Source organism: Schistocerca serialis, chromosome 4 (assembly GCF_023864345.2).
Source record: "Schistocerca serialis cubense isolate TAMUIC-IGC-003099 chromosome 4, iqSchSeri2.2, whole genome shotgun sequence".
Classification (NCBI taxonomy): Eukaryota; Metazoa; Arthropoda; class Insecta; order Orthoptera; family Acrididae; genus Schistocerca; species Schistocerca serialis.
Window position 1 is genome coordinate 221,508,887 of NC_064641.1, and position 13,656 is coordinate 221,522,542.

The window sequence follows — 13,656 nt, forward strand, 5'->3', positions numbered from 1 at the left end:
ATTTCATCTCCATCTTGACTTCAGGTGAACATGATGAAAATTTATTCACTTTAGAAGCAAATGAATACACATATGAACGCTGAATAGTATAGTAAGTACTCTTACAGGAAGAAGACTACGCAGACTGGAGCATTTTGTGTTGACTGTCCTCTGTTTTCCATTGGTGCCAACTTATGCGATCTATCACTACTGTATCTTTCGAAGCACTGTAAAATGTTCTTGTGTGAATCAGTTAGGAAATAAATGACGTAACGAGAATAATTAAACATGAACGTCTATGTAATCCGCTTTTGTGACTCTTTGTTACTTACGTGTGTTATTTATACTTTGGCTGCTGATTGGTTGCTGATTGGTATGAGGCGAGCACCTCCGTCAGTTACCAGCGAGAAACAGGCACTATTCATGTAATCTAAGATGACTCTTGCGGTGGTGGCTGATGGGAGCGACGGTAAATAGGAAATGCCTTTTACGGTTGCCACCATGTCATTGCACCGAATGTCAACTTAGTTTCCATGAATAATAAAGATTCCTCCTCTCGTGACTCCTCTGACACTTATACTATGTTATTCTTTCTCCATTCTACGCATTCCCTTGAATCAAACCGTCTTCTTTCTGGAGCCGCATGAGCAGAAAGACTTTATGTCGACAATAGTATTGACTATTACGAGGGTCACTCCAAAAGAAATGCACTCTATTTTTTTTAATCCATCTTTTATTCTACATGTTTGAAAGTTTTACAGTGTGTAGATACATCCTTTAGGAACAATATTTTCATTTCTCCACATAATTTCTATCCCTCTCATCTGCCTTACGCCATCTTGGAACCAGCGCCTGTATACCTGCATGGTAAAATTCTGGACCAACCTGTTGGAGCCATTGTTTGGCAGCTTGCACAAAGGAATAGTCATCTTCAAACCTTGTTCCATGAAGAGAGTCTTTCAGTTTCCCGAAGAGATGATAGTCACATGAAGCCAGGTCAGGACTGAAAGGCAGGTGTTTCAGTGTTGTCCATCCGAGTTTTGTGATCGCTTCCATGGTTTTTTGACTGACATGTGGCCGTACATTGTCGTGCAACATCAAAACATCATGCTTTTGCCGATGTGGTCGAACATGACTCAGTCAAGCCTGAAGTTTGTTCAGTGTCGTCACATATGCATCAGAATTTATGGTGGTTCCACTTGGCATGATGCCCACAAGCAAGAGTTCTTCAGAATCGCCGGCTGGAGTGGCCGAGCAGTTCTAGGCGCTTCAGTGTGGAACCGCGCGACTGCTACGGTCGCAGGTTCGAATCCTGCCTCGGGAATGGATGTGTGTGATGTCCTCAGGTTAGTGAGGTTTAAGTAGTTCTAAGTTCTAGGGGACTGATGATCTCAGATGTTAAGTCCCATAGTGCTCTCATAGTGCTCAGAGCGATTTGAATCTTCAGAATCGAAGAACACCATAGCCATGACTCTTCCAGCAGAAGCTATGGATTTGATTTTCTGTCCTTGGGTGAATTTGCATGATGCCACTCCATTGATTGCCTCTTCGTCTCTGGTGAAAAATGATGAAGCCATGTTTCATCACCTGTCAATTCTTTCAAGAAATTCATCTCCACCATTCTCATACTGTTCCAAAAGTTTGCTGTATACCGAGCTTCTTGTTTCTTTGTGTGCCACTGTCAACATCCTGGGAACCCATCTGGCACAAACCATTTTTAACGCCAACACTTTCAGTATTCTGCAAACACTTCCTTCCCTTATCCCAATGTAGCGTGACAACTCGTTCACCGTGATGTGTGTGTCAGCAGTCACCAATTCGTTCAATCTCCGCACATTGTCTGGAGTGTGTGCAGTACTAGGACTGCTGCTGCGAGGACAATCCTCAATATTGCCGTGCCCGCTTTCATCACGTAACCTGCTTGCCCACTGACTAACTGTACTGCGATCGACAGCAGCATCTCCAAACACCTTTTTCAACCTCTGGTGGATGTTTCCCACTGTCTCGTTTCCACAGCACAGGAATTCTATGACAGCACGTTGCTTCTGGCGAACGTCAAGTGTAGCAGCCATCTTGAAGACATGCTGTGATGGCGCCACTCATGGGAACAGGTTGAACGAAGTTTGAAAACAAGCGGGAAGGATGTATCTACACACTGTAAAACTTTCACACATGCAGAATGAAAACTTTATTTTTACAAAAATAGTGTGCATTTCTTTTGGAGTGACCCTCATATACGAAGACCTTTCAGGATCTACCACTCAGGGAATTTTAACTTCCGATAGTGCTTCGCAGGTTTAACATTTATAATAGTGAACATTGACAAAATATACAGGAGAAACAGGAGGTCATTAAGGGAGACTGGATGATTTTTAAAAAGTTGGTATAAAACGAGAGGTCCCGGGAAATACCGGAGAGTTGGTTATCCTAGAGCACAGTGAGTTAGTCGAGCCAATCCATTTACAGTGTGTTCACTGTAAGACGGCAGAGCTATTTTTTTTTTTTTTTTTTTTTTTTTTTTTTTTTTTTTTTTTTAGGGCGCAAAACTTCTATGGTCATTAGCGCCCAGCCCGTGACTTAGGAAACAGTAAAAAACCGAAATTGAAAACCAGCAGCAATGGGAACAAAGTCATAAAATTGGAGAAACTAAAAGCAGAAGGAAGGCTTAAAAATCCACTACAGAAAGGGGTTGGTAGTCCCCAAAAACAAGCTTCAAATGACTTATGTCATTTCACTGGCACTAATAAACTGGAGAACACGGTCAGCTGAGCGCGTGTCATTTGCTAAAATCGACAATAGATCAGGCAATACCTGTAGATGGGAGCGTAACGGATTAAAATGGGGGCACTCAATTAAAAGGTGTCTTACCGTCCACAGCTGAGAGCAGTGGGGACAGAGTGGGGGAGGATCGCCGCTTAAAAGATGTTGATGGCTAAAAAGACAGTGCCCTATCCGGAGTCTAGTTAAAATTACCTCCTCCCGACGACGCGTTTGGGAGGAAGAGGTCCAAGCACAAGGAAGAGCTTTCACGTCCCGCAATTTATTATGGGTAAGTGTCGACCAATGCGTGTGCCATAAATGAACAACACGTCGACATAGAACACTCCGTAGATCGGCGAAGGGAATCGATTGAACAGCTGGCCAAGGAAGAGAGACTGCAGCCTTGGCAATATCGGCTGCCTCATTTCCACAGATACCAACGTGTCCTGGGAGCCAGAGGAACGCCACCGAGACACCCCCCCATGTGGAGCAAGCGAAGACAGTCCTGAATCCGGTGGACCAGAGGGTGCACAGGATAAAGAGCTTGGAGACTGAGGAGAGAGCTGAGAGAATCTGAGCAGATAACGTACTGTATCCGCTGATAGCGGCGGATGTAGTGGACAGCCTGGAGAACAGCGTAAAGCTCCGCAGTATAAACCGAACACTGGTCGAGAAGCCGAAAGTGATTTGGGGTGTCGCCAACAATATAGGCACTCCCTACACCTAACGATGTTTTCGAGCTGTCGGTGTAAATAAATGTGGCGTCCGTCATTTGTGCACATAGAGCAGCAAATGCCCGACAATAAACAAGTGGAGGGGTACCATCCTTGGGAAATCGACAAAGGTCACGGAGCAGGCAGATCAGGGGACGGAGCCAAGGCGGTGCTGTACCCCAAGTTGTCAAGAAGGTTTTAGGAAAGCGGAAGGAAAGAGAATGGAGCAGTTGACGGAAGTGGACTCCCGGAGGTAGTAGGGAGGAGGGGCGGCCTGCATACCCTACATCAAAGGAGGCGTCGAAAAAAATGTCATGGCCTGGATTAGCAGGCATGGAAGACAGATGGCTAGCATAACGACTCAGAAGGACTGCTCGCCGATTGGACAGCGGAGGTTCAGCAGTCTCAGCATAAAGGCTTTCCACAGGGCTAGTGTAAAAAGCTCCAGACACTAAACATAATCCACGGTGGTGGATAGAGTCGAGACGCCGAAGAATAGACAGCCAAGCAGAGGAGTAGACTATGCTTCCATAATCCAATTTTGAGCGCACTAAGGCGCGATAGAGGCGGAGAAGGACCACTCGGTCCGCTCCCCAGGAGTTACCATTCAGGACACGGAGGGTGTTAAGCGATCGCAGACAGCGAGCCGAAAGATAGGAAACGTGGGAGGACCAGCACAGTTTTCTGTCAAACATAAGACCCAAGAATTTAGCGACGTCTGAAAACGGAAGGTTGACAGGACCTAGATGTAAGGAGGGCGGAAGAAACTCCTTACGTCGCCAAAAATTAACACAAACGGTCTTACTGGGAGAGAAACGGAAGCCTGTTTCGATGCTCCAAGAGTGGAGGCGATCGAGACATCCTTGAAGACGTCGTTCAAGAAGGCTGGTCCGTTGAGAGCTGTAGTAGATCGCAAAATCGTCCACAAAGAGGGAGCCCGAGACATCAGGAAGGAGACAATCCATAATTGGATTGATGGCAATGGCAAACAGTACAACACTCAGCACGGAGCCCTGGGGTACCCCGTTTTCTTGGGAGAAGGTACGGGAGAGAGTAGTGTTCACCCGCACCCTAAATGTGCGCTCTGCCATAAATTCGCGAAGAAAAAGGGGTAGCCGACCTCGAAAGCCCCAAGAGAACAGTGTGCGGAGGATGCCTGTCCTCCAACAGGTATCGTATGCTCTCTCCAGATCAAAAAATATTGCTACTGTTTGGCGTTTCCAGAGAAAATTGTTCATGATATAAGTGGAGAGACCAACAAGATGGTCAACTACAGAACGATGCTTTCGGAATCCGCATTGGGCAGGTGTTAAAAGACTTCAGGATTCCAGCCACCACGCTAAACGGTAATTCACCATACGCTCCAAAACCTTACAGACACTACTCGTGAGAGAAATGGGGCGATAGCTAGAGGAGAGATGTTTGTCCTTTCCAGGTTTCGGAACACGAACGACGATAGCTTCCCGCCATCGTCTGGGAAAAGTACTGTCAGTCCAAATTCGATTATAAAGGCGAAGGAGGTAACGCAGACTATGGGTTGATAAATGCAGCAACATTTGAACGTGGATACCATCCAGTCCTGGGGCGGAGGAGCGAGAAGAAGAGAGTACATGTTGGAGTTCCCGCATGGAGAAAACAGTATTATAGCTTTCGCGATTTTGAGAGGAGAAAGCAAGAGGTCGCACTTCCGCTGCACGTTTCTTCGGGAGAAATGCTGGCGGGTAATTGGAAGAGCTCGAAATCTCAGCAAAGTGCTGACCCAACAAGTTAGAAATTGCGACGGGGTCCATGAATGTATCATGCGCTACAGTGAGCCCAGAGACCGGGGGGAAACTAGGCGCACCTGAGAACCGTCGAAGCCAACTCCAAACTTCCGAGGAGGGAGTGAAGGTGTTAAATGAGCTAATAAAGAATTTCCAGCTTGCCTTCTTGCTATCGCGGATGACACAACGGCATCACGCACGGAACTGCTTATAGCGGATACAGTTGGCCAAAGTAGGATGGTGGCGGAAAACGCGGAGAGCACGTCGCCGCTCACGTATTGCATCACGGCATGCCTCATTCCACCAAGGAACTGGGGGGCGCCGGGGCAATTCAGAGGTGCGTGGTATTGAATGTTCCGCAGCTGTAAGAATAACGTCGGTAATATGAGTGACCTCATCACCGACGCTGGGAAAGTGACGGTCATCGAATGTCGCTAGAGACGAAAAAAGTGTCCAATCAGCTTGGGCAAACTTCCAGCGTCGCGGTCGCATGTATGGCAGTTGAGGCTGCAGTCGAAGGACACATGGAAAGTGCTCACTCGAGTGTGTATCATCAAGGGCGAACCATTCGAAGTGCCGAGCTAGCGGAACAGTACCGACTGCAAGGTCCAAATGAGATAAATTTGTCGTGGAGGCAGATAAAAATGTAGGGACCCCAGTGTTGAGGCAAGCTAGATCTGCTTGGTGGAAGACGTCTAGCAATAGTGAGCCACGTGGACAAGGATGTGGAGATCCCCAAAGCGGGTGGTGGGCATTGAAGTCCCCAACCAGCAAATAGGGGGGTGGAAGCTGACCAAGAAGATGAAGGAGATCAGCTCGTGCCATTGGTGTGGACGATGGAATGTACACAGTACAAAGAGAGAACGTGTATCCGGAAAGGGAAAGACGGACGGCGACAGCTTGGAAGGAAGTGTTTAAATGGATTGGGTAATAATGGAGAGTTTCATAGGGAAGAATCATGAGTCCTCCACGTGCTGGAGTGCCTTCAACAGAGGGGAGATCATATCGGACGGACTGAAAATGAGGGAGAACAAAGCGGTCATGGGGATGCAGCTTTGTTTCCTGAAGACAGAAGATGACCGGCGAGTAGGATCGTAAGAGGATCGACAATTCATCCCGATTGGCTCGAATACCGCGGATATTCCAGTGGATAATGGACATAGGGTGAACAGAAAATGGAGGAATGTGACCAAGGGTGCTGTCAACTCAACGACTGCTCAGAGCTTGCGACCGACAGCATGGAATGGCATTCAGCTGAAGGCAGAACATACTGATCCATAGGTTGGTCAGGAGCAGCTCCTGCCACCAGCAGTGCGCCTCGGCGACACAGAAGACGGCTGAGGGCGATTTCCGCCAGGTGGTGCTGTAGATGGGACACGCCTTGGCGGAGAAGGAGAGGAACTGGGTTTCTTTGTAGCCTTCTTGGAAGTATGATGTTTAGATGAAGGAGGAACCGATGGTTGTGAAGTTGCGGTACGTAAAAACTCTTCACGAGTATGCTCTTTTTTCGAAGTCTTGGTGTCTGACTTTTGGGCTCGAGATTTAGTAGAGCCTGACGAAGGGTGAGCCATAGAGTGGGCAGGCGAAAGTGGTGAGGTTGAACGGGCGATCTTTGCGCTGGCCGATCTGACGACCGTCGCACTAAAGATGAGGTCGCCAGTCTGCGTGGCCGCCTCCTTTGTTGGCCGAGGAGAAGCAAGGACAGTGCTGTATTTTCCTGTCTGAGGCATGGTGGGCTGTCGACTGGCGGATAATTTTCGAGCAGAAAAGGTCGACACCTTTTCCTTCACTCTTATTTCCTAGATGAGCTTTTCGTCCTTAAAAATGGGGCAATCTCGAGAGGAAGCAGCGTGGTCACCCATACAGTTGATGCAGCGAGGGGATGGAGGTGGACAAGCACCCTCATGGGCATCCTTGCCACACGTAACACATTTGGCCGGATTGGAACAGGACTGGTTGGTGTGATTGAACCGCTGACATCGATAGCAACGCGTAGGGTTTGGGACGTAAGGGCGAACGGAAATTATCTCATAGCCTGCTTTGATTTTCGATGGGAGTTGAACTTTGTCAAATGTCAAGAAGATGGTGCGGGTTGGAATGATGTTCGTGTCAACCCTTTTCATAACTCTATGAACAGCCGTTACGCCCTGGTCAGACAGGTAGTGCTGAATTTCTTCGTCAGACAATCCATCAAGGGAGCGTGTATAAACGACTCCACGTGAGGAATTTAAGGTACGGTGCGGTTCCACCCGGACAGGGAAGGTGTGGAGCAGAGAAGTACGCAGCAATTTTTGTGCCTGGAGGGCACTGACTGTTTCTAACAACAGGGTGCCATTCCGTAATCTGGAACAAGACTTTACAGGACCTGCAATTGCGTTGACACGGTTGACCGTGGAGAAGTCGTGACCTTCGTCAGACCGAGAAACAACAAGGAACTGTGGCAACGATGGAAGAACTGTCTGTGGCTGAGACTCAGTGAACTTACGTTTGTGAGCAGACATAGTGGAAGGTGAGGAGAGGAAACCATTGCGGAAGAATCCCCCATGATTACCGGCGTCTCCTATGGCACGCTCCTTCCTTGTGGGGGCCCTCTGTGAGGGCACTCCCGCCTTAGGTGATTGTTCACACCTCAGGTCACACCTCCCGACAAACGGACGGAGGGACCAATCGGCACTTTCAGAAAGTATCAGCTCGGGTAATCACCCCTCCCTGGGCCTGGCCATTACCAGGGGTACGTACGTGTCCTACCTGTCTACCCGGGGCGGGGAATTACGCGTTACCTCGTCACCGGCTACGCATGGAAGCGCGTGGGTCGGTCTTCAGACACGCACAGGGAGGAAAAAAGAGAAAGGAAAAGGAAAGAAGAGGGGTCTCAAACGCCGCAGCGGAGAAAAGGGCAAAGAGAAGAGGGAAGGAAAAGAGAAGGACAGAGGAAGGACGAAGACTTGCAAGTGTAGAAAGCAAGGAATTTGTAACAGTTTCGAGCGTCCGTCTCTGGACGTAGGCACAAACCATACTCCCAGAGGGGGAGAAAGGGAAGGAGAGAGCCAGAGGTGAGGGGGGTGGGGTGAAGATGGGGGACGGGGAAGGATGCGGAAAGGGAAGGTATGCAGCCCGGAAAGGAAGGAGGGCCACATTAGCTCGGGGTCCCGTGCTCGCTACGCACGTGTCCACAGAAGAGTTGTGGACCCCCTGGGGGGGACGGCAGTGTTGTGAGGGGAGTGTGGGGAGAGGAGGAAGCAAGCATTGGCTGGCAAGGGGAGAGGAGCCGTTGGGGGGGGGGGGGGGGGGGAGAGAGACAAGACACGCCTACCAGTTGTAGTGCTGGCATTACAAATGCTTACACAAAAGCAGACAAAAGGCTTGGAAGTAAAACTCGCTTTAAATGTTGTTCGTAAACGAAACTGAAATCGTCATATATATATATATATATATATATATATATATATATATATATATATATATATATACTGTAATATGAATGTGTTTCGAAATAATACAGTAACCAGTGGTGTTTCCATACAAAGCAATATGGTAGCAAGAAAAAATGAAATATAAGGTAATTCGGACGAAATAGGGGGCTCCTTAAAAGTGATCGCGAACGAAATATCTGAAATGGAAACTCACCTTTTCTTGCCAGGCGATTGTGGTGATACGCCAGGATGATTCTTGGAAAACTGTTTGAATCTTCCAATGCTACGCATGCTTTGTCCTGTGTATGTAGCAGCTCTCACTGAAGATTTGTAAATGGGGTGAAGCAATTTTTTCTGCTCGCTTTCCCTTTCGTAGCATTCAATCACACGCAATATAATTTTGCGAGCATCGCTACGTAATACTGGTTTCCTTCTAACCGTAGGCCTACCGGTAGGGGTTGTTGGCGACTCCCGAGATGGGCCAGCAACTGCCTCTTCACTCATTTTGATAATGTTTAGCACAACTGCACAATAAAAACACGCAGAACAGTACAGCGCAAAACAATAACGAAGCAGACGACAATGGCTACCTTGTACAACACAGTCAGCTACGTAATGTTGGCAGCAGTCGAAACTGCGTGCCTACCGAAGCCTCCCGACGTTTACCGACTTTTACCGATTCAGGACTAGGGAGAGGTCCGCCATCTAAAAGTTTACACACTGTAATTTTCCTGCGGCTCTGGATAGTTACTTTATTTTATTGTGAACTTATTGACTTTTATTTCATGTTGCAAATAACTGTTCTTCTTCTCCGACTACTACTACTACTACTGCTGCTGCTGCCGCTACTGTTAGGTTACCTGGGTTGTCGGCGACGAGTCGCAGCGCGACTGCACTCCTGGCCGGCACGTGCACGGTGTCCTTGAGCGGCGGCTGCCGCAGCTGCAGGCGTGGCTTCAGCAACTCCGGCACCGACTCAACGGGAGTGCCCACAGGCACCTCGGCCGTCCCCACCACGTACCCGGGGTTCCCGTGCACGTGGATCGTGCTGTCAGAGTCGTCTGCAGACACAAGGGGGCATTCGTTAGTCGCTGTTCATCCAGGTCTATGGAAAGCCAGGATGCGTCCGTGGATAACTCTCGTCAGACTGTCTGGCTCAACCAGAAAATGTGCTCAGTATCTTTGTTAATTTTTTGAAGACCTGTAAGTGGGCTCTGAACCAATAAAAGCCTGTTTTACAACAAAAATTACGTGGACGTCGAACAACTCGCACTCTAGAAAAGCATGTAGGATTTGTGGCCTACACTTAATTCCATACTATACGGGGTGAAGCAGCTAAGACATGCCTCGCCAAACGTGTACAGAGTAAGTAAATACAGGTTGTTACAGAAAGGTACGGCCAAACTTTCAGGAAACATTCCTCACACACAAATAAAGAAAAGATGTTATGTGGACATGTGTCCGGAAACGCTTCATTTCCATGTTAGAGCTCATTTTAGTTTCGTCAGTATGCACTGTACTTCCTCGATTCACCACCAGTTGGCCCAATTGAAGGAAGTTAATGTTGACTTCGGTGCTTGTGTTGACATGCGACTCATTGCTCTACAGTACGTAGCATCAATAGGTTAGTGTTCATCACGAACGTGGTTTTGCAGTCAGTGCAATGTTTACAAATGCGGAGTTGGCAGATGCCCAGTTGATTTATGGATTAGCACGGGGCAATAGCCGTGGCGCGGTACGTTTGTATCGAGACAGATTTCCAGAACGAAGGTGTCCCGACAGGAAGACGTTCGAAGCAATTGATCGGCGTCTCAGGGAGCACGGAACATTCCAGGTTATGACTCGCGACTGGGGAAGACCTAGAACGACGAGGACACCTGCAATGGACGAGGCAATTCTTCGTGCAGTTGACGATAACCCTAATGTCAGCGTCAGAGAAGTTGCTGCTGTACAAGGTAACGTTGACCACGTCACTGTATGGAGAGTGCTACGGGAGAACCAGTTGTTTCCGTATCATGTACAGCGGGTGCAGGCACTATCAACAGCTGATTGGCCTCCACGGATACACTTCTGCGAATGGTTCATCTAACAATGTGTCAATCCTCATTTCAGTGCAAATGTTCTCTTTACGGATGAGGCTTCATTCCAACGTAATCAAATTGTAAATTTTCACTATCAACATATGTGGGCTGACGAGAATCCGCACGCAATTGTGCAATCACGTCATCAACACAGATTTTCTGTGAACGTTTGGGCAGGCATTGTTGGTGATTTCTTGACTGGGCCCCATTTTCTTCCACCTACGCTCAATGGAGCACGTTATCATGATTTCATACGGGATACTCTACCTGTGCTGCTAGAACATGTGCCTTTACAAGTACGACACAACATGTGGTTCATGCACGATGGAGCTCCTGCACATTTCAGTCGAAGTGTTCGTACGCTTCTCAACAACAGATTCAGTGACCGATAGATTGGTAGAGACGGACCAATTCCATGGCCTCCAAGCTCTCCTGACCTCAACCCTCTTGACTTTCATTTATGGGGGCATTTGCAAGCTCTTGTCTACGCAACCCCGGTACCAAATGTAGAGACTTCGTGCTCGTGTTGTGGACGGCTGTGATACAATACGCCATTCTCCAGGGCTGCATCAGCGCATCAGGGATTCCATGCGACGGAGGGTGGATGCATGTATCCTCGCTAACGGAGGACATTTTGAACATTTCCTGTAACAAAGTGTTTGAAGTCACGCTGGTACGTTCTGTTGCTGTGTGTTTCCATTCCATGATTAATGTGATTTGAAGAGAAGTAATAAAATGAGCTCTAACATGGAAAGTAAGCGTTTCCGGACACATGTCCACATAACATATTTTCTTTCTTTGTGTGTGAGGAATGTTTCCTGAAACTTTGGCCGTAAGTTTTTGTAACACCCTGTATATCTAGGTGCTGGTTTTGCTAAATGAGCGAATTTTCTTACACACGCAAGTACAGTGTGTTTCAAAAAGAATGACCTAATTTCAAAACTACATACACTATTGGCCATTAAAATTTCTACTCCACAAAGATGACGTGCTACAGACGCGAAATTTAACACAAATGCTTCAAATGGCTCTGAGGACTATGGGACTTAACTGCTGAGATCATCAGTCCCCTAAAACATAGAACTACTTAAACCTAACTAACCCATGGACATCACACACATCCATGCCCGAGGCAGGATTCCAACCTGCCACCGTAGCAGTCACGCGGTTCCAGACTTTAGCGCCTAGAACCGCTCGGCTACTCGGCAGGCGAAATTTAACCTACAGGAAGAAGATGCTGTGATACGCAAATCATTAGTTTTACAGAGCATTCACACAAGGTTGGCGCCGGTGGCGACACCTACAACGTGCTGACACGAGGAAAGTTTCCAACCGATTTCTCATACACAAACAGCAGTTGACCGGCGTTGCCTGGTCAAACGTTGTTGTGATGGCTCGTGTAAGGAGGAGAAATGCGTACCATCACGTTTCCGACTTTGATAAAGGTCGGATTGTAGCCTATCGCGACTGCGGTTTATCGTATCGCGACATTACTGCTCGCGTTGGTCGAGATTCAATGACTGTTAGCAGAATATGGAATCGGTGGATTCACGACGGTAATACGGAACGCCGTGCTGGATCCCAATGGCCTCGTATCACTAGCAGTCGAGATGACAGGCATCTTATCCGCATGGCTGTAACGGATCGTGTAGTCACGTCTCGATCTCTGAGTCAACAGATGGGGACCTTTGCAAGACTACAACCATCTGCTCGAACAGTTCGACGACGTCTGCAGCAGCATAGACTATCAGCTCGGAGACCATGGCTGCGGTTACCCTTGACGCTGCATCAAAGACAGAAGCGCCTGCGATGGTGCACTCAACGACGAACATGGGTGCACGAATGGCAAAACCCCATTTTTTGGATGAATCCAGGTTCTGTTTACAGCATCATGATGGTCGCATCCGTGTTTGGCGACATCGCGGTGAACGCACATCGGAAGCGTGTATTCGTCGTAGCCATACTGGCGTATCTCCCTGCGTGATGGTATGGGGTGCCATTGGTTACAGCTCTCGGTCACCTCTTGTTCGCATTGACGGCACTTTGAACAGTGGACGTTACATTTCAGATGTGTTACGACCAGTGCCTCTGCCCTTAATTCGATCCCTGCGAAACCCTACATTTCAGCAGGATAATGCACGACCGCATGTTGCAGGTCCTGTACGGGTCTTTCTGAATACAGAAAATGTTCGACTGCTGCCCTGCTCAACACATTCTCCAGATCTCTCACCAATTGAAAACGTCTGGTCAATGATGGCCGAGCAACTAGCTCGTCACAATACGCCAGTCACTACTCATGCTGAACTGTGGTATCGTGTCGAAGCTGCATGGGCAGCTGTGCCTGTACATGCCATCCAAGCTCTGACTCAATGCCCAGGCGTATCAAGGCCGTTATTACGGCCAGAGGTGGTCGTTCTGGGTACTGATTTCTCAGGATCTATGCACCCAAATTACGTGAAAGTGTAATCACATGCCATTTCTAGTATAATATATTTGTCCAGTGAATATCCGTTTATCATCTGCATTTATTCTTGGTGTAGCAATTTTATTGGCCAGTAGTGTATTTACTGATAAAAACATTCAACAAAGATGGGGTGAATTGCAAATTACTCACAAAAACAAAGTTTTAGCTATGTTATTACAAATTCTCTGTGTGTCCACGGCCAGCAACACGAACATCTAGACTATACATAAATCCATTTTAAACTTTACGCATTGTACCTGCTTTTACGGAAGTTATTCTGCCGTTCACTTCTTCTATTTCATGAGGTAAAAGGGAGATGAGCACACTTCCTTTCACATACCCTCCACAAGAAAAAATCGCATGGGGTCATGAATGGCGATCTGGGAGGGCAAGAATGCAGTGCAGTGACTCGAATTCCCGTGTGTCCTCTTCAGTGTTGAGGCAGAGCGTCATTGAGAAACTACGTTGTGCCAGAGTGGTAGA

At 47.8% G+C, this 13,656-nt stretch overlaps 1 protein-coding gene across 1 annotated transcript in view; it reads right to left on the minus strand.

Moving 5' to 3' along the window:
• The window catches only part of LOC126474883 (uncharacterized), a 409,432-nt gene that overhangs the window by 26,663 nt on the left and 369,113 nt on the right, over window positions 1–13,656 (minus strand). The window contains exon 10 of the mRNA XM_050102374.1: window positions 9,489–9,689. Within this exon, the coding sequence (XP_049958331.1) occupies window positions 9,489–9,689 (201 nt within the window). The remainder of the gene's footprint in view (window positions 1–9,488; window positions 9,690–13,656) is intronic.